This window comes from Ctenocephalides felis, unplaced genomic scaffold, assembly GCF_003426905.1.
Source record: "Ctenocephalides felis isolate EL2017-DRISC unplaced genomic scaffold, ASM342690v1 CF-g0.4_SCAFFOLD_03572, whole genome shotgun sequence".
Classification (NCBI taxonomy): Eukaryota; Metazoa; Arthropoda; class Insecta; order Siphonaptera; family Pulicidae; genus Ctenocephalides; species Ctenocephalides felis.
The window spans coordinates 34,211,662-34,234,789 of record NW_020539726.1 but is presented as its reverse complement, the minus strand read 5'-3'; the positions used below and the strand labels follow the sequence as shown (position 1 = coordinate 34,234,789).

General features: G+C 29.2%; 1 protein-coding gene across 1 annotated transcript; it reads right to left on the bottom strand.

Moving 5' to 3' along the window:
• Positions 1-12,976: 12,976 nt before the first annotated feature.
• Positions 12,977-18,838, bottom strand: LOC113388403. Its single transcript, XM_026625785.1, has 4 exons — positions 18,637-18,838; positions 16,911-17,016; positions 15,926-16,085; positions 12,977-13,294 (listed from the first exon to the last, which is right to left on the bottom strand). The coding sequence occupies exons 1-4, from the start codon at positions 18,836-18,838 to the stop codon at positions 12,977-12,979; spliced, it is 786 nt and encodes a 261-aa protein (XP_026481570.1).
• Between the last annotated feature and the right edge of the window lie 4,290 nt (positions 18,839-23,128).

Below are 23,128 nucleotides of genomic sequence, written 5' to 3'. Positions count from 1 at the left end.
GACAAATATTTTACTGGACAAAATTTTATTTAAAATTTTATTTGTATCTTTGTAGATTTTATACCAAATACGTTTTAGCTGCTGAAGTAACTATCTGGAAAATTGTTTAAATTTTATAATGATAGTTTACTTTTTGTGTGATTTTAGGGGTTTATGAAGGTTATTCTGAGTGTTGTGATAATTTTTATAAAATTTTCCAAATTTAATACAACTTTGGTAACATAAGGGAAGTCAGCTTTAAAGGAGTATAAAAAGATAATTCTTATACATATCAACTTATAAATATTTTATTTATTTTATCATTTTTATGAACCCTCAAATGCAGTCTTTGCATTTCATTATCCAAGACAAAATATTAATTTTTGTTTCTTCTTCAACTCAGTATTTTAAAAGCGAAACATATTTTGAAAAGACTAATTAATTTTATAATAATTTATATTTGTACATACAGTATTTGCATGTTTTAGTTCTTAAGTTTGTTTTGTTATATATAATTATGTTAAACATATTATTGCAAAGTTATTGTTAGAAGAGCACAATATTTTTATATGATTGTTAAAAATTTTATGCAATAATAAATATATTTGATAATTTTTTGTGGTTTTTATGTATCGACTGAGCATGATGGACCACCACTGCTCATGTCTCGAAGAGGGATAGTTGATGATTCATCTAAAAAAAATTAAAAATATATTAAAATTTTAATTTTAATGTATTTTTTGGACTTGGTGTTACCTTGTCTTATAAGCTGTTGTTTTTTTCTTCTTTTGAGGAATATTATAATTATTATTGATACAATTACTACTAAAATCACAATCAATATTATATACCAGTGGTCTGTGTACATGGTGAAGCCTGAAATTATTTTTAATAATAATAATAGGAAAGTGTATAACAGAATCACTAAATTGTTTATTTATTAAATTCTCAATGAAGTTCATATTTTTGCCAGAAAATGCGAGTAATTCTGAAGTGTTTCAAATTAGATTTTTATTTTTTTTTACCTGGGGTGCTTTCAAGAGCATACATCGATATTCGACGATCTTCTTCCAATTTTTCGCACAATTCATAAAATTTTGGTTCCGGCGGTGGCGGTGGTGGTGGGATTTGCAAAATCCCATCCGGTGGTGATTGGGAATCGAAATCCGAACATTCCATAAATTAGTACCAAAATATTCTTCAAATTTGATGGGAAATTAGAAATTACATCTTCGAATACCTAAAGGAAAAATTGGGAGATTTTGAGAGCAAAGCAAATAATATATTGTTTGGTAGAATTAGTTGGTGAAAATTATTTTTGTGAGAATTATCAAAAAGACAAATTGAAGAATATAATTATAATGTTGATTTTTTCGTGAACGATAACAAGTCAAAAATATGTAGATAATCAAAGTATGACTAAAAATAAACTTTAACAAAATTGAATGTTTCAAGAATGAGGAAAGAAAATGTTTTGAAATTGTGAATTGTTTTATACATTTTTAAAACCAAAATCGTTTTTGTGACAAAAATTAACTGCAGAAAATGTTAATAAATAATAATGTTGATTTTTTTGAAAATGATATCCGTATAATTAATGTTTATCACAAAAAATGAAGAATGCAATTGAATTAGAAAGTTCCTGGGCTCATTACCATGTGAAATCGACTCCGATTGAGTATTATATGTTTAAAGTAGGAGTAAATTATATGTTTTATAATTTATATTTCTAATAATTTGACTTTATGATTTAGTTTATACACAACTTTTTGTCTCATTTGGCTAAGATATCATTGAAACAGTCGAAAGAGACTTATTTTTTAAACTGTTTTTTGATGAGATGTCTATATGAGATTTTCATGAGTTTTTTCTTTATTTAATAATTTATTATTACTATATTATTATTTTACTTGGCCGGGATATCATTGAATATATTCCAAAGCCTCGTTTTTTTAAACTCTCTTTGTGTCGTGATTGTAAGATATTAAACAAATGTTGACATGGTAGTTTTAATAATAATATGGACTTATATAATGTAAAACAAATAATGCATAAAGTAATCTGTTACTGCATTAAAAAGATGTTTATGGTATTATCATTAGTTAAAAACAGTTTGATTGTTCTAACTAAAAAATAATGATGCATCATATTATCTAGAATATGATTCTGATTTTTTTTTTTTACTAATATTTATTTATATTACATTATTTGACAGTCGTTTAGCCAAATTGAATGGTCATTTTTTTATTAGGTAATGTTATTAGTTTTAATTTCAAACTTCGAACTTTTTGCAGCTTGAAAAGGTCTTCACTCGTATTCAAAAAACGGCTAAGATTTTCTCTTAATTTTATTTTTCTTTATTATTTCTTCATGAGGTACGACTTAGGCAACTTCACAATGCATAATCGTGCAGTATTATAAGTAGTAATCTAATTTAAATTCTTTAGAATTTTCTTTAAATTCTGTTGGCAAAAATAAATTTGTTTCAAATTATGAAACGTATATGGTATTAATCAAACACATCGCAAATGTGATGAATCATAGTCTGAATTAAGGTTTGTAGGTTTTTAAAAACAGTTTTTTCTGTGAAAAATTACGGAATTCGAAAACCGGTTTTAAGTAGATGATACCGGTTTCCAATGTAAGATTAGCACTTTTAAATTAAATTTGTTTTGAACTTGAAAATCGATAGCCATCCTTCGTTTGACGTCGATTTTTAAAAATCTTTTGTTTTCTGGAAAAAATAACGGTATTCGAAAACCTGTTTCTGGTAGATATAACCGGTTTTTAATGTACTAATAAAAATTATATTTTTTTTCGAAAGTCGAAAATCGATAGCCATCCCTCGTTTCGCTATTATAGAAATATTTAAAATCTTATATATAAAAAATAAGGTTTATACTTTAAAAGAATAATTGTTAATAAATTTATTTAATCCTGATTCATTATTATTTTTGGTTTTACTAAATTGCATAAACCAAGTTATTATTAGTAAATAATTTCAGCCAAAAACTCTAGAATGGTATTGTGCTGAAAACGTGATTTTTTATTTGTCTTCAATCATTATATACTTAGTGTGGTATCATCAATGGTTATTTCAGAAAATATAAAAGTTGGTTTAGTAACAAATAGTCTTGTCATTTTTTCAAATTTTCCATAACAAAAGTACCTAATAAAGATACCGTTGTGGGGTTAATCACTCAAAATTTTCTGTTTCAATTTTTTGTTCAAATTAGTCAAACTCAATAAAGTTTGTTTTATGGACACTACAACGGTTAAAACATGTTTTCCAAAAGAAACAATTCGAAAACCTGTTTTCTAAATTATATTATTTTCAAAAACCGGTTTGCTAAATGATCTTTTTTGAAAACCGGTTTTTAAATGATCTTTTCCGGAAACCGGTTTTCTAAATGATCTTTTTCGAAAACTAGTTTTCTAAAGAAATTTTTTCGAAAACCGATGTTCTAACCTTTTTTCGAAAACCGGTTTTCTAAATGATCTTTTTTTGAAAACCGGTTTTCCAAATGATATTTTTTTCGAAAACCGGTTTTCCAAATAATCGGTATTTGTATAAACTCTAGTTTAAATATTAAAAGTATGTACCTGTTAATTAAACATCCGATTAAATAAGAACCAAAGTAGTTTACCATGCACTGCAAACTATAACTGTACTTTGAAACATGTTTTACGTAACAGTATAAAATAGTTTTTTTTTACTAAACTTGTGTTTACAATACGTTTCAATTACTTCTTCTTATCATGTGTCCACTAAATTATGCACCCGCACTTTTACAACTTCACCAACTTATTGTCAGTACAATTGTCTAGTATTTTTTAATTCAACACTTTGTTGTTTTTTTCACTCTGGGCGTTCCGCTACATAAAATTCTCTATACCGTAATTTTACAATGGAGAATAAAATTAATCGCGATGAAATAATGATGGTATTTGTTATTCACATAATTATTATTACGTGCATTTAACACCTATAACCCACTTACATGGACTGTAGGTAAAATTAATCTGCCGTAATGCGGCCGATAAGGTTTCATTATCGCGACGATAATACAATATCAAAGAATTTGTATGTATATCAATATTGGAACAGGAGTTGTGACACAGGTTAAAAATTGAGAGACAAATTTATTTACTGCATTATACCAGTCGTGGTATAATGGTAAAGAGCCAGCCTCGATCGGTCAACTCGATATCCAGCAGTATGACAAGAAATAGAGAAATTTTCATTTGAGGCTATTTATGTTCATTATGAAGTATATCTGTATATAAATGATACACAGCTACACAAACTATTGTTGTGCTTGATCTCTTGTTTAGAGTAATACATTTAAATATCAAATTATTACTCTAAATTTACATTACATTATTTGTAATGCAACTTTGTAATACTTAATAGCTATCATAAACGAAAAACATATAGACTTCCTCTAAAATTCCAAAAGTGTCTGAGATATAATTCTGAAAAAGATATATCTTCGGCATGTTAGAATATAGCTGTACTGTTTTAATATTTTGTAAAATCTATAAAAATTCTAAGAATTATTATGTTAAACAACGCCTAAATAAATATTGTTTTCACAATTTCACTCATCATGTAATTGTGTTTGAAGAACTTCATGTAATTAAAATTAACATACATTCATTGACGGCTTGTATTTTTTTTTTTCTTTTTTGCTGGCGATATAGTCTCATTCTCAGAACAGCTGTAATATCTGTTTTGCCTAAATAATATTTTCCATTTTAATAACTTCAAAGATTCATAGAAAGTACGAATAATATATAAATAATTTCTAATCAATGAACTTACGTTTAGTACACGGCACAAATGTTTAATTTGTTTTATTATTTTTAAAGAACAGGGTAAAATATTTTTCTGATTTAAACATTTTTCATTAAATCAAGATTTGTACTACGGTGTAACTTTAAAATGTTTATTTATCTATGCCGATTTCCTTGTTGATATCGGTACGCACACAACGTTAAAGCCGGTACACATACAACGACGGATTTCTATTCACATACACGACGCCTAATCACAATCGACCCGTATAGAAATGATATAATCGAGAGCGAATGACGAATCATTGACATTCGACTCGAGCGTAACGCTTTTTCCGTTGCATTTGTACGGATTTACAGTCTAGTCGCGCCTAAAGAAGTTTTACTTCAAAAAATCACTGAGGTTCTTGTAGTTTTGAGAACAAAATATATGACAGCGTATAATTATTTCGACGTTTTGGGAATATAGAATGTCCTCATTGTAAAAAATCAAAATAAAAATAAAAATAATTAGACTTTATACTACACATTAATGCATGCGTTTACAAATGGTAATTTAAGTTGTCTAAACATTTTTTAGGGAAAGTAGGTATATATTAATTATTATTTAGTGTTTTGTATTTTTTTCATCTTTAATTTAAAACTAGTGGTGCATGCCATCGTGCCTTAAGGCAAATTGCTGGAACTTCCCGTAGCAAAAATTAGAATTTTTAGAAAAGCTTGAACATTTTTTGAAAAGTGAAGAAATTAGATTTTTGAGATATTTCTGAATGAATTTGTTTTTATTTTAATTTGAATTATTTTGAATTTTTTGAAAAATTTTAACTTTTTTTTAAAGTAATCGCGCTGCTTTAGTGGCGTAAAAACGAAATATATATCGAAGCGCGTAAGCGCCGCATCGCAGTCTAACGGATTATAATGTTACGAAACCCATAAAAATGTGAACGAAATTTGTACCTATTATTAAAATATTTATAAAATATCTGATTAATTAATGTGCATATGTCTAATGATTATTTTTGACCGCCAAATGGCTCATTTTTTATAACATTTACTATTGGATCTCCGAAACCGTTACACCTGCCTTTCCAAAAATTTAATCAGTTCTTCATTTTGTCAAGTAATATGTTTTTAGAATCATTCAAATCGGACGCCCCGTTCTCTCAAAAACTAAATTACCATTTTTGGCACTTTTTGCTCCGTATCTTCAAAACGACTGAACCTGCCTTTGTCAAAAACGAATCAGGACTTTACCTTGTCAATAGGAATCGAATGTTTTTTGAATCATGCAAATCGGTTAATCCGTGTTCCCGAAATCGTCGACGCACACGCACACACGCAATCAATTTTATCTAAGGTATGCGAAAATGTTCAGAAACTTTTGAAACATAAAGATATATAAAAAATTTCGTTTTCGAATTTTTCTACGAAAAGTTAAGCAAAAAACTATTCATTATAAATTTGTAATTGTTAATACTTTGAGTTGGTTTAGTTTATATTGAAAGACTAAAATTTTAATTTTTCTTGAAAGTATTTAGGGGCATATTAATTTATAATTAGGGTTTTTTTTATTTTTGTTACTTTGTTTCCAAATTTATAAATTACATATAAATAATTATTTTTCTTAAAATTAATTAATAAAAAAAGTGTAAATAAACCTTATTATATTGGTAATTTGTAGTCTTCATATTTTATATTACCTATAATTTAGTGTTATTACTTGACTTGTATTGACGATTTTAGTTAAATTCTAAAAAAAAACTAAGAAAAACTATATAATCATTTAATATTTAAAAAATAGATCAATGAACAAATTTACACATTCAATCTCTAATAAATTTACAGTCAGTAACAAAACACACCCGAGCTCTACTTATATTTATAACGCAAAATATTTTTTGTTAATAATTTTTCTCAGGAAATGAGTTATAATATAAATTATCAATTTTATGAATAAAACATTGCATCATATGAATCGATATCTAAATAAATAATATACAAAAATATATGAATTTTTTTTCGTTATCTATCACACTTGATAAAATGATTCACTTTTGATATGGAGATACAAATATTTGCAATATTTGTCATAATTTATTTAGTACTCATCGGGGTGACCGTGGCTTAGTGGTGGGAGCTTTGGTCTTGGTAACCACAAAATTTTATATCAGAAACCCACCATCTACTAGCCTGGTATCAAGCAGTATTGATATCCCTTTACAATTGAAAATATAGATCTAAATTGGTTTCCTGCATTAAATTAAAAATATATCAATATAGTCTTATACTGAAATCATATGAAATATAAATAGGTCAACCATTAGGTTGCCTTCTAAGTTGTTAAGGAATTTTATCACAACTGCTAAATTCCATTTGCTCTCGAAAATATAGTTTTTTAGAATATTGCAAAATAAAACAATTATTTATACATAGTTTATATATATATAATTTCTTTATTTATATTCATTATATTCATACCTACAGATATACAGTGATAATATTAGTTAGTATACTCGTAAAACAAAAATGTGAAAAATACAACCAGATAATTTGATATGTGGAATATTTTCATGATTTATTTTTTAGATATTACTAGATTATTCGTCATTCATTCTCTTGATAAAATTTATAAATAATTTTAAAAATTCGTTATAATAAATGAATTTTTCATTATCTTAATAGATTTTACCTTTATGTCATCTGAATAAAACTAAACAAATAAATTTGGTTATTTATAATATTTCTAAATTTATACATTTTACGGTATATAAAAGATGTCTTCATATTTTATTAAATTTTTACCATTTTAAGACAATCGTCTTGATATAAATTTATGCGGCAATTCTGCCTCATAACATAGCGTTGTCATGGCAACTTGTGAAAATGTCTATGTAGTTGCTGTGCGATCAGGCGTATTTTACATATAAACAAGCAAGAAAGAATGTTATGATAACAGAATTATCGAATATGAAGTTATCATAACTTTCTTTCTTGCTTGTTTACAAGATTACATGCTAAAAGGATTACCAAAAAGGCTTCGAAGACTTATAAAATGACAGATTACAAGCTAAAAAGGCTACAAAAAGGGCTTCGAAGACTTATAAAATGACATATGTAAAGTACGCCTGATCGCACAGCAAACAGATTGACATTTTCACAAGTTGCCATGACAACGCTATGTTATGAGGCAGAATTACCCCATAAATTTAGTAAATAATTTTGGTTTTCTATAATCATTCAGATTTTTTTTACTATCTTTACGGTTTATAAATGCAACAGTTGAAAATATTTACTCAATGGCATAATTTTGCAGTTTTATTTCAACCTCATATTGAGCCTGTACGTATTTTCAAACATAAATAACTTATGAAACACATGGCCTATTTTTGGATAATATTTTTCTCTTATTATTTATAAAAGAATTATTTATTAATTTTACAATCTGTCAAATATTACAGAATATATCTCAAGAAATAATAAGAAATAATCGAAATGATCTGAATGTTTGCATATTAAAAGAGCAAGTTTATCCAAAAACAAACCTACTTTTTTCGTTGACTTTATTTGATAGAAAATTTTACTTATGGATGGAATTTTCAGACATTTTGAGTCAAAAATACAAATAATAACGCCTAAGTAAAATTTGCTTCGACTTAAGATCACGTTTACCTATTTTTTTATGAATTAATGAATTTATTTTATTTTAATCATTACATTAGAAAATTGTCTGTGCAAGATATGGACTTTTGGTAACTAGTATTATTGATGTTTTATTTTTTATATATAAATATTTAAAGTTCGGTAATTTTTAGAATATAAATATGACAGAATATAACTTAGTCAAAACTTTATAAAATGATTTTATGACTTTATATACTTTTATTCTTGTAAAAGATTTTATTACATATCTCATAATTATGCGTTTTTTTCAAATAGCATTTAATTCAGTAATTTTGTTTTGATAATATGTTTTAAAAATCAAATTATGATTTTTTTAAAATCTAAATTATTAGTATGAAACTTTCTACCAATTTACATAATTTTTAAGTATTTTTATACGAGGTCTGTTCAAAAAGTACCCGGAATTACTAATAATTAAATTTCGCGGGTCTGGAGTGTCTGATTGTCAAAATTTTTTTTTTATTGTGTTGGTATACATGCCCCTAAAGTTTGATGAAATTTTCAGCTATATTCACTGTTTACTTTGTCTGTGGTAGTCGCTAAGGTTCGACGTGTTTTTCTGAGCTCGGCGATTTTTACAATGGAAGAATTGAAAAGTCAAAGAATTTGTATTAAATTTTGCGTAAAAAATGAAATAAAGTGTTGCAAAGTGCAAAAATTCACCAGATATGGCTCCGTGTGACTTTTTCCTATTCCCAAAGTTGAAGAGACCCATGAAAGGACGGCGGTTTTCCTCGATTGAAGAAAATCGCTGAGAGTGCTCAAGGACATATCAAAAAGTGAATATCAAGGGTGCTTCGAAAATTGGAAAAAACGCTGGCATAAGTGTATTATATCTGGGGGGGACTACTTTGAAGGGGACCACATTAATGTAGACGAATAAATAAATATTTTTTTGAAAAAACGAAAATTCCGGGTACTTTTTGAACAGACCTCGTATATGATTTTTTGTGATAGTTTCTATATAGTCCTTGCTTGTTCAATAAGAACTATTTGTGGGAAACTTTCGGATAATTTTCATTAAAAATCATTTTTCTTTAAGCAAAATTAATTTGCAGAATTCATATTAGTCCTTGAATTTTCTTTGTAAGAAAATTATTAATAAATTATAAATTAATTTAAATATATTAATTTATTATGTATGTTCTCATTTTCAATTTTGACTATAAATATTTTCAACCTAAACCAACTATAAATTTACAAATATGATTTTCATTAATATTAATTTACCAAGTATTTTCATTAATAATTTATTTATTAAAGTACGTTGCCATTATTAATCTATGAGTTTTTATCTAATGATAAATATCACATTAAAATTTTATTACCTAAAAATTTATAAAATTATATTCCAAACGCTTTGGACAATAAATTTGGATAATGGTTTGATTTTTTTTAAATTTCTTAAGTCTAATTAATTTATATTAATTAATATCATATACCTTAGTACATAAAATTATTTTTTACTATAGTATACACATTTTTGATCATAATTACATATGATCACACTCAATAAATGCAATATTTTAAAAACACAAATAAAAAAGGGAAAAATTTATGGAATTAAAATTTAGGCGAAACCTTCTTTGTTTATAAAATATTAATATACAAAATTTTTATGATATAAGAAAATTTTGATTTTTCTAATTATTTTTTTTATTTCGTGGGGCTTATTATTTCTCTGAACAAAATTTGTAAGAGAAACCTTAATTTATGGGTACCTTAATACAAATTTAGATAATTAAATTGTTTTTATTTTATTAAAGAAAAAACTGGGATGTGGAGTAAAGTTGCTTAAGTCGTACCTTAATGAAATAATGCTATTACATTTAATGTAATTAATTTAAAAGAAAAATCTTAGAAAGAAATTTTGGCTTGTTGGATTTGTATTTAGTTGGCTTATTAGTAACAATTACTGTAATTTCCTGATTTTTTTTTTATGGAAATAGATAATTTTGATTAATTATTAGGTTATTCAAGGGACTAGTCGCCTTAGTCGTACCCACGACTAAAAAACTATATAGTATTTAGTCCAAATCAATTTAGTTTGTAGAAAAAGTTTCTTAACATTTTGTCATACCTTAGAAAAAATTGATGTATGTGCGGATACATCTTTTCCTTGGCGATTTCGAGAGCACGGATCAACCGAATTGAATGATTCCTATTGATAAGAGATGTGATGATTAGTTTTTATCAAAGGCTAGTCTAATCATTTTGGAGATACGGGGCAAAAAGTGCAAAAAAATGTAATTCAGTTTTGAAGAGAACGGAGCGTCCGATTTGAATGATTCATAAAATATTTTATTTGTATTGACAAAGTGAAGAACTGATTAATTTTTTGGGAAGGCAGGTTTAGCGGTTTCGGAAATCGAGTGAAAAAGTTAACTAGTATAGTATCGTGCTTCAAGGCAAATTGCTGGAACTTCCCGTACCAAAAATTAAATCTTTTAAAAAAGATTAATTTTTTTTAAGCTTTGAAAAAATTAGATTTTGCAAAATTTTTAATTTGGGAAAAAGTTGACTTTTTTGGCAAAAAATACTTTCAAAAACCTTTTTTTCTTTTTAAATATTTTAGAAATTTAGATTTATTCAAAGCAATTTTTAGCTGTATAGACACGAAATATTGAAGCGCGTAAGCGCCGTGTCTTAGTCTATCGTTTTCTTGCGATTACTATAACTCTACGGAAAGTTAAGAAAAATGCAATTTGGCGGTCAAAATGATCATTAGACATATGCACATCAAATTATCAGATTTTTTATAGAGATCTTAATAATAAGTATACATTTTCCTTACATTCCTATGAGTTCCGTATCAATGGTTATCTGTTAGACCGCGACGCGGCGCTTAAGCGCTTTGATATTTCGTCTCTAAAACAACAAAGCAGCGCGATTGCTTCAGCAAACAGTTCAAAATATTAAAAAAAACTCAAAACTAAAAAAAATAGAATGTTTAAAAAGTCATTTTTTTACATTTCAAAATATTCAAACCCCTAATTTTTTCAAAAAAATAATAATATAAGTTCCAGCAATTTAATCCACCAAGGTAATTTTTTTTCACTAAGTCCAACTAAATTATCGACATCACATGATGTATTTTTTAAATTATGAAACTTTTAATATTTAAATTATTACACAGTGGTACGACTTAAGCAACCTTATTTCATTAATGTTGTGTCAAAATCTTCAATAATATTCTTTTGTCCAAGGCTTTTCATCAAGTCCAATATAAATATTTTAATTAATATAAAATTCATGTTTTATCCTCGTAAATTGTATTTATTACTTTGTATTAAGTTGACAACTAAGTAAGTGCGGTTTTCCCTCATATTGTTAGATGGTTTCAATTGAATTTTTGGGTTTACTGACGTAGTCCAAATATAAAACATCTTTTTGTTATTGAATAGTAGCCAAATTAGTAAAACGGAGTTTTTGAAGAAAAACTTTTTTAGGCGCGAATAGGGTGTAAATCCGTAGAAATGCAACGGAAGTCCGTTACTTCCGAACCTTTCGTCATTCGCTCTCGATAAGATCATTTCTAACGGGTCGATTGTGATTAGTCGTCGTGTATGTGAATAGAGATCTATCGTTGTATGGTACCGATATCAACAAGACAATCGGCATAGATAAATAAACATTTTAAAGTTACATCGTAGTACAAATCTTGATTTAATGAAAAATGCCTGAATCAGAAGAATATTTTCTTGAAAATAATAAAACAAATTAAACATTTGGGCCGTGTACTTAACGTAAGTTTATTGATTAGAAATTATTTCTATAATATTCGTAGTTTCTATAAATTATTGAAGTTATTATAATGGAAAATATTTTTAGGCAAGAATATTATACAGCTATTCAAAAATGAGATTATAACGCCAGCGAAAAAGTAAAAAAAAAAATACAAGCAGTAAATGAATGTATGTTAATTTTAATTACATGAAGTTCTTCAAACACAATTATAACATGACGATGAGTAAAAATGTGAAAACAATGTTTTTAGCATAATCAGAAATTACTTAATTTCTCTAATGAAGATTCAAGTCGTAAATGCTAATTACAATGGCAAACCGATCATGTCATATTTGACGTATGACTTTAATTACATTATCGTTATCATAAAAAACAGCAGTGTAAAAATTGGTTTGATCCGTAATTACTCAGTTGCCAACCTGATGCATACCGCACAATCATAACTCTAATGATCACATCATCATCAACTCATACAAAAAATCCCCAGGACTAGCATTGCCTCGCCAAAACATCTTACAATCTAACAATAAATTATCCCATATCAAATAAATCGAAATAAATCCTTAAACAAATACATTTATTACAAATCAATCCTCTATCCTCTATCCCTTCACAAATAGTACATGACCCTTTTAGATTTCTGCGTCTTCTCAGGCGTGCTCCTCGAATAATCAACGTCGTATCTATCGACGGCTGATCATAAATTATAATTATCTATAGTTTCGTAATAATCTATAAATCCTACTTATCTCAATCTCTATCCTCTATCCCTTCACAAATAGTACATGACCCTTTTAGATTTCTGCGTCTTCTCAGGCGTGCTCCTCGAATAATCGACGTCGTATCTATCGACAGCCGATGTTAAATTATAATTATCTATAGTTTCGTAATAGTTGTCCTCGCTGTAGCCATCTCCGATGTGGTGGTTCCAGTCCAATTTGGCGCCTTCGCCGGAACCCGAATTCGGTTTTAGGCCGAAATGTTCGACGGATTCGTAGGGGTTCTCGTTGGCCGAGTAGCCGTGATCCGATATGAAGTGGCGGGTGCCACTGGGCGTGAGGGCTGTCCAGAGGACTCTGTTTTCTGGATCCTGGGGGGATAAAGAAAACATAGATAAATTTTTTATTTTATACCTTTGAGGTTATTACTGAAATGGAAAATATTTTTATAAAAATATTTAAATATTTAAACAAACAAGCAGCCAATAATGAAGTTCTACAAACACAATTACATGATGAGTGAAATTGTGGAAACAATATTTCTTCATTGGAAATTTAACTAGATTTACATGTTTCTCTTTTATGATGGCTATGGAGACTAATTTTAATTTAGTCTTGAAAGATCAAGATTACATCGTCAAACAAACCAACTGCAGGAAAATAATCGGTTACTGCCAATTTATTAGAAAATCTTAAGCAAGATATCAATTAAGATGTGAATGTCAACACCAGTGAAATAAGTAAGAATCTCTTTTTGCTATTTAATCCTGAAAAACGCTTCAACTATTCATATTCAAACATATTATTTTCTGTTATCTTTTTAGATGAAAGTACTGCTGTTACTTTTTCTGATACAGCAACTACATCACGTCAATTGCAAATTAATGATTCTGTATATAATGTGAAAAACAATTTACAAATGATAGCTTTGGCTATGTATGTTTTGTGTGTGATCGACTTTGGTTTTAAAGTGACTTAGAAATATCAAATGATGCTCAAAAACAAATTCCTAATAATGTTTTTATGAATATTGATTCAAATAATCAGGTCGGATGTCAAACTTGTCGAAAGATATTAAATTCGGGTAAAATTCGGGTGAAATTCTCACTTTGTGTAAATTTAACGGTTTTGTATTTCCACCTATACCAAATTATCTACCTAGACTAGATACTGTATCTGAAAGGTTAATTTCACCTAGGTTGTGTTTCATGCAAATTAGACGATTGAGACATGCAAATGGGCAATTTGGAATATTTGGACAAATTATAAATGTGCCTGTTGACGTTGATAATATGGTTAATTTATTACCTCGTAATATTGATCATGATTATTGAATTAACGTTCACATAAAAAAGAAAATGATTCATAGATCAAGCTATGTGCAGGGCTTGATAAATAAGACAAATATAAAAGTATGGCTTCAATTTTTTAGGCAAGACAGATATTACAGCTGTTCAAGGAATGAGATTATATCGTCAGCGAAAAAGTAAAAATTTGCAAACAGTTAATGAATGTATGTTAATTTTAATTACATGAAGTTCTTCAAACACAATTGTTACATGATGAGTGAAGTTACGAAAACAATATTTGTTTAGGCGTTGTTTAACATAATCCATTGTGTGAACGAATATTATAGAATTTATTAATCAGCAATTACTTTAAACCGTCCCGTATCTTCTAAAAGGCTGGACCTGCCTTTGCCAAAAACTAATCAGCACAAGGCAAAGACAGGTCCAGCCGTTTCGAAGATACTAGGCAAAAAGTGCCAAAAACGGTAATTCAGTTTTTGAGAGGACGGATTTGAATGATTCGGAAAACATTTTACTTCTATTGACGAAATGAAGGATTGGTGAAGTTTTTGGTTTTTTTGTTCAGTTCTAGCGGTTTCGGAGATACAGAGGAAAAAGTAAAAAAATATATATTTGGCGGTCAAAAATGATCATTAGACATATTCATTCAATCATTTCGGAAGTGCATAGCTAAATGCGTAAAAAATGGCAGTTTTTGAGAGAACTAAGCATCAAAAAACTTTCTGCTTGTGTTGGCCAAACAATTGCTTAGGGGCAAAAAAGCTAATTTTTATATCGAGAATGATTCGGATTATGTCTATCGATCACTTATATACTTTAAATAAATAATTTTAACTTTGCAATTCAGTTTATATAATTCTTATAAATATTAGACAAATAGACAATGTTCTTTATTCTAAATTTGATTGAATAAGTTATGTTCATTTACTTTTCTATAATACATATCGAAACATCTTCGTTCAATTCATAAGCTTTTATATTTTGTCTATAAAATACGAAAAATAAATATCCTAATGTCTATTTGAAAACATTTAATATTCCTCAAATATTCTTTTGCGGGAAGTTTCAGCAATTTGCATTTATTTTTTATTTATAAAAAATTGTAAAAATGTTTTTGGAGCTTGCCAACTTGCTAAATGATGGCACACATACAGTCTCGAAACGTAGGTGATGACAATAACTGCATCGAACAACACAATTTCGAATAATAAAAAAATTGAAAAAATCTAATATATTTGTTAGAAACGTTTTCTACCTGTTAGCTCACCAACTTGCTAAATGATGACACACATACAGTGTCGAAACGTACATAATAACAAAAATTGCATTGAATAACCCTTGTTCACGATAAAAAGTTTCCTTCAAATATACAAAATTTATTTTAATGTTGATTGATTCACAATCCAACGGCAAGAGAGATTATTTTACATATTTTTACATTAACAAAAATTTAAAATGGCGGATACATGTTTATGATAGTAGAAAGCACCATTACCAACATTAGTAGTAATAATGGCGGGACTTTTGAATTACAAATGTATTATAACATTACATTTAACATCATAACATGTTATTACATAAAAAATGTGACAAAGAATTTTGTCCAACACTGTTTCTAATAACGGAAAGTTTGGTGCAATCTAACGTTTTTCTACTTTCTACCTATATAAGAGTCATCGTCATGATGGTTACCTGTAAAACATTACTTCCCGACGAAGAGCTTCCGCCGCACGGATACAATGAGGAGGACTCCTCGGCGGATATCAAAGGGCGGTCCTTCATTGAAGAGCCGTTCGAAGTCAGAGGGGCGCGCTTGTTCGAACCGCCGTCCACGTACTGTATCGTAAAGGCCCTGCGAAAAATATAAATAAATAGATATATGCATTTCCAAATGATTGAAACTTCTTTGTTCGGCGTTGAAATAAATTTTCGAAATGTGAAAATAAAATTGCTATAATTTGCTTTCAAGCAAGGTGGTAATGGTAATATAAACACTAAATCAAATTACATATATATTTATTAAAAAATGTAAAAAAACATAGAGATTGTAGAATGCATGTAAAAGATAGTGTCTCTAACCTAAACAATCCCGAGAGGAAACTGTAGATTTCATAGAGATATTTGAAGAAAATACATGCTCTTAAACGCAAAGATTGCACCTTAGTATATATGGGGCAAAGCCGACAATATTTATATTGATGAAACAACAAAAACTTAGTGTTTTTTAGAACAAACAAAGCGCTCTTGTCCAAAATTATGTTGAAAATTTCTATTCTTCTAATTACAATCCGAACACATATTTTTAACCGAAAAAGGTGCACTTTCAAGAATTTTTTTGCAGAAATCTGTCTTTTTTTAACTTTACCTATAGATACAGTGATAGCATAGGATCTTATCATAACTATTTTCATATTTCAATTTCCAACATTTTTACCAAATAATTGAGCTTTGTTTTTTATTCGGATATTTTTTTACAAGCCATTAAATTATTTTGCTGCTTATTATTTACCATTTATTTTTTGATATATAATTTTTAATACATTAGTTTGATTTGTTTTTCTTTTAGTCATATTGTTGACAGATGTTCTAAAGATAAAATGTTCGTAGTTCGGAAGCGTTTTTTTTATAGTAGTCTGTATTAAAGTATGATAGTAAGTTATAAAAGTTTTCTACTTACATTCTGAATTTCAATAAAAATATTGCTAGTAGAGTTCCTAACAAAAGCACTCCGAAACCTGATGATACTGCTATCAGTAGCCACGAATGTTGAATTACTGGTAAATCTGAAAATAAACACAACGATTAGGTCAAATTTCTATAAATGGACGAATTAATCCTAATTTATGTGCTTTTTTAATTAAGTTGATGATATGATTAAAATTCATACAAAGATACGCTAAATTAATTTTTAACAAATAACATAGGAGTTGTTTTAAATATTGTTAACATTTACATATGTAATAAGTTTAGATTGTTATAAATTTGTGCCTTGTGAATAATTTATTATGAAAACTAATCATAATGAAAAATTGCATTGTTGACTTATTTGATTTGGGTTTATAAAAATTAAAAAATATTATAAACTTCGATATGAAATTCAATTTAGTCAATATCAGATTTTGCGTTATTTATCATGTTTTTTATACATTCGCATATATTTTGTATATATATAATTCTATTTAACATATTTGTATGAATTTATTATAAGAACACTTTCTTATGATTTCATAGTTAAACTTTGATGTAATTTTTGTGTGTCTGATCTAACTGCAGTAAAAAAATCTGTTAAATTTTATATAAATTGCATTTCTCATTTTTATTATTCAGCTGTAAATCAATTATATTTTCTCACTCTAAAGAAATGATGAATTTCAGTTTTATTGTCGCTAATATTATAGATATTATTATTTATTCTAAGGACATTTACTTTAATTAGACAATTTTGGAGAAATTTTAGTTATTGCGAATTCTTGCCATAAACTAATAAAATAATGTAATTTAATAAAAATCTGATCTAAAATTCAAATTTTTATGTAAATTGATATATATTACTAGAACTGTCGTCTTGACTCATGATCGAAATTTATGTTTTATGATGGTCATAAAATGATAAGTTATTTTTCGTTCATATTTTCTTTAATTTTTTGTAGTTTATTGCCATCTGTAAATTAACTTGGACAAACATACAAATTTTTATCGAAAATGGACCGGCCGTTTAGAAGCAGTTCATTGACATACATACAAACGTACAGAAAATTTATTAATTCAGGATTATTATAATTTTTATCTCTATATCTCTTTCTATAAACCTTTGAAGTTATTGAAATTGATAATATTTTTTAGGCAAGACAGATTCCCAGCGAAAAAGTAAAAAAAAAACAAACAGTCAATGAATGTATGTTGATTTTAATTACATCAAGTTCTTCAAATACAATTATTACATGATGAGTGAAGTTGCGCAAACAATATTTGTTCAGGCGTTGTTTAACACAATTCACCCTGTGAACGAATATTATAGAATTTATTAATCAGCAATTACTTCATTTCTCTAATGGAGGTTCATTTCTAATTGCTAATTACAATGACAAACCGATCATGTCATATTTGAAGTATGTCTTAAATTACATTATTGTTTTTAAATATTATACATATTTTTAATGCCATTATAAATATATAATTTATAATTTATCATTATATAAATGTGTATAATGGTTGACACTAATAAATGTGTGCATCACGAGTGTTACCATACTAATAAACATTATTCAAAATTGTTATATGACGTATTTATTTTCACTTGAATGCCATCTTGTACAGTAGCAAATAAGTTTTACTTCAATCGCGTTTTTTACTCTTTTTTTATTTTTCTACTATTATTATCTAATAATTTATATTTTCCTCACTTTGCCTAGATATCTCTACATCGGGTATGACCGGAGCCAGTGACGCCGCCACCTGGCAGATCATCGCCGACAGGCAGGGCGTTTGCGTCGATTCGTTCCCGGAGTCAACCGGATAAAATGCAGGCAGTGGCGGCGGCGGAGGCATCTGCATGATGCTGTCCGGGGGAGGGCCGCCCTCCACGCACTCGCCGAAGCAGGCCATGGTACTAAAGTCGAAGACTGATGTCTGATGTCCTCAGAGGACCTGGGGAAAAGGTAAGATAAATAGATAAATAATTATTGTGAATTAGATTTATTGTTGTATGCAAAATATTGTTGCAAAAATAGGTTCTTTATTGAGTTCTAAAGATTTTTCCAGAATTGTTATCTTATATATAAAAATGGAGCTGTCTTTCAAATGTCCAAGTAAAAATCGAAAACGGCTGAATCGATTTGGTCAAAATTAGTCTTGAAAAATTCGTGCCAATCCAGAGAAGGTCCAAAAGGTGAGAAATTATTTCAAATCCTCGTAGAAACTTTACATTTTTAATTTGAAATTTTTTGTAGAAGCGTAATTTAAATAAAACAATGGACGGTGGCTAACACGTGAAATGTCAAACGATTTTGACAGATGATGTTCAATTACATTTAATAGGATGTTTTACGTGAATATTTACGACAATATAAGTCGAAAGACAAAAAAAAACTTGTATTGGATTATACCAAGTTTTCTATAGAAAGTATATAAAACTTCCAGTTTGATTGTATTGACAAAATATCGGTAATCTTTGAAAATCCATAATAAAAGCATTTTCTTCCGTTAGTAGTTTTTTAGCATTAGTTAAAAATGTAATTATTTTGTAAAATACCTTTAAATTAAAATAAGGTTTTAAACGTATTTGCCACCTGACCGTCCAAGTTACCCCGCCTATAGGGTAAAAAGGTGTCGATAACGAATTTTTGAAAGACATCAAAAAAATACATTTCTACAATGATGAAGTAGCTGGCAATTTTACTGAACGTAGTCAGATAATTGTTCGTTAATTCATCGAATGTTACTTGAAACTTCGTAACTTAAAAATTTCCAAAAAAAAAAAAAAATTGAAAGAAAAATCAGAACAATTCTTTTCCCAAAAGCAATTATTTTGTTAAAACAAGCAGAAAGTTCTTTGAATCATTCGAATCGGACACTTAGTTCTCTCAAGAACTGCCATTTTTTGTACATTTAGCTCTATCGGAATATCTGAATATCTGAATATCTGAATATCTGAATATTTGAATATCTGAATATCTGAATATTTGAATATCTGAATATCTGAATGTCTGAATATCTGAATATCTGAATATCTGAATATCTGAATATCTGAATATCTGAATATCTGAATATCTGAATATCTGGATATCTGAATATCTGAATATCTGAATATCTGAATATCTGAATATCTGAATATTTGAACATCTGAACATCTGAATATCTGAACATCTGAACATCTGAATATCTGAATATCTGAATATCTGAATATCTGAATATCTGAATATCTGAATATCTTAATATCTGAATATCTGAATATCTGAATATCTGAATATCTGAATATCCGAATATCCGAATATCCGAATATCCGAATATCCGAATATTCGAATATCCGAATATCCGAATATCCGAATATCCGAATATCCGAATATCCGAATATCCGAATATCCGAATATCCGAATATCCGAATATCCGAATATCCGAATATCCGAATATCCAAATATCCGAATATCCGAATATCCGAATATCCGAATATCCGAATATCCGAATATCCGAATATCCGAATATCCGGAAATCCGAATATCCGGAAATCCGAATATCCGAATATCCGAATATCCGAATATCCAAATATCCGAATATCCGAATATCCGAATATCCGAATATCCGAATATCCGAATATTCGAATATCCGAATATCCGAATATCCGAATATCCGAATATCCGAATATCCGAATATCCGAATATCCGAATATCCGAATATCCGAATATCCGAATATCCGAATATCCGAATATCCGAATATCCGAATATCCGAATATCCGAAATCCGAATATCCGAAATCCGAATATCCGAATATCCGAATATCTTCGAATATCCGAATATCCGAATATCCGAATATCCGAATATCCGAATATCCGAATATCCGAATATCCGGAAATCCGAATATCCGAAATCCGAATATCCGAATATCCGAATATCCGAATATCCGAATATCCGAATATCCGAATATCCGAATATCCGAATATCCGAATATCGGAATATCCGAATATCCGAATATCCGAATCCGAATATCCGAATATCCGAATATCCGAATATCCGAAAGAATATCCGAATATCCGAATATCCGGAAATCCGAATATCCGGAAATCCGAATATCCGAATATCCGAATATCCGAATATCCGAATATCCGAATATCCGAATATCCGAATATCCGAATATCCGAATATCCGAATATCCGAATATCCGAATATCCGAATATCCGAATATCCGAATATCCGAATATCCGAATATCCGAATATCCGAATATCCGAATATCCGAATATCCGAATATCCGAATATCCGAATATCCGAATATCCGAATATCCGAATATCCGAATATCCGAATATCCGGAAATCCGAATATCCGGAAATCCGAATATCCGAATATCCGAATATCCGAATATCCGAATATCCGAATATCCGAATATCCGAATATCCGAATATCCGAATATCCGAAATCCGAATATCCGAATATCCGAATATCCGAATATCCGAATATCCGAATATCCGAATATCCGAATATCCGAATATCCGATATCCGAATATCCGAATATCCGAATATCCGAATATCCGAATATCCGAATATCCGAATATCCGAATATCCGAATATCCGAATATCCGAATATCCGAATATCCGAATATTCCGAATATATCCGAATATCCGAATATCCGATATATCCGAATATCCGAATATCCGAATATCCGAATATCCGAAATCCGAATATCCGAATATCCGAATATCCGAATATCCGAATATCCGAATATCCGAATATCCGAATATCCGATATCCGAATATCCGAATATCCGAATATCCGAATATCCGAATATCCGAATATCCGAATATCCGAATATCCGAATATCCGAAATATCCGAATATCCGAATATCCGAATATCCGAATATCCGAATATCCGAATATCCGAATATCCGAATATCCGAATATCCGAATATCCGAATATCCGAATATCCGAATATCCGAATATCCGAATATCCGAATATCCGATATCCGAATATCCGAATATCCGAATATCCGAATATCCGAATCCGAATATCCGAAATCCGAATATCCGAATATCCGAATATCCGAATATCCGAATATCCGAATATCCGAATATCCGAATATCCGAATATCCGAATCCTATCCGAATATCCGAATATCCGAATATCCGAAATCCGAATATCCGAATATCCGAATATCCGAATATCCGAATATCCGAATAATCCGAATATCCGAATATCCGGAATCCGAATATCCGGAATCCGAATATCCGAATATCCGATATCCGAATATTCGAATATCCGAATATCCGAATATCCGAATATCCGAATTAATCCGAATATCCGAATATCCGAATATCCGAATATCCGAATATCCGAATCCGAATATCCGAATATCCGAATATCCGGAAATCCGAATATCCGAATATCCGAATATCCGAATATCCGAATATCCGAATATCCGAATATCCGAATATCCGAATATCCGAATATCCGAAATATCCGAATATCCGGAATCCGAATATCCGGAAATCCGAATATCCGAATATCCGAATATCCCGAATATCCGAAGAATCCGAATATCCGAATATCCGAATATCCGAATATCCGAATATCCGAATATCCGAATATCCGACCGAATATCCGAATATCCGAATATCCGAAATATCCGAATATCCGAATATCCGAATACCTCAATATCGAATCCGAATATCCGACTATCCGAATAATCCGAATATCCGAATATCCGAAATCGAATATCCGAATATCCGAATATCCGATCCGAATATCCGAATAATCCGAATATCCGAATATCCGAATATATCTAATATCCGAATTCGAATATATCCGAATATCCGAATATCCGAATATCCGAATATCCGAATATCCGAATATCCGAATATCCGAATATCCGGAAATCCGAATATCCGAAATCCCGAATATCCGAATATCCGAATATCCGAATATCCGAATATCCGAATATCCGAATATCCGAATATCCGAATATCCGAATATCCGAATATCCGAATATCCGAATCCGATCCGAATATCCGAATATCCGGAATATCCGAATATCCGAATATCCGAATATCCGAATATCCGAATATCCGAAGAATCCGAATATCCGAATATCCGAATATCCGAATATCCGAATATCCGAATATCCGAATATCCGATATCCGAATATCCGAATATCCGAATATTCGAATATCCGAATATCCGAATATCC

Excerpts from the sequence above, each read along its gene's own strand:
- LOC113388403 (XM_026625785.1), bottom strand. The coding sequence starts at position 18,838 with ATGGCCTGCTTCGGCGAGTGCGTGGAGGGCGGCCCTCCCCCGGACAGC. Across the intron at positions 16,086-16,910 it reads TTTTTATTGAAATTCAGAAT|GGCCTTTACGATACAGTACG; the intron begins GTAAGTAGAAAA and ends TATTTTTCGCAG. Across the intron at positions 13,295-15,925 it reads CGGGAAGTAATGTTTTACAG|GATCCAGAAAACAGAGTCCT; the intron begins GTAACCATCATG and ends TTATCCCCCCAG.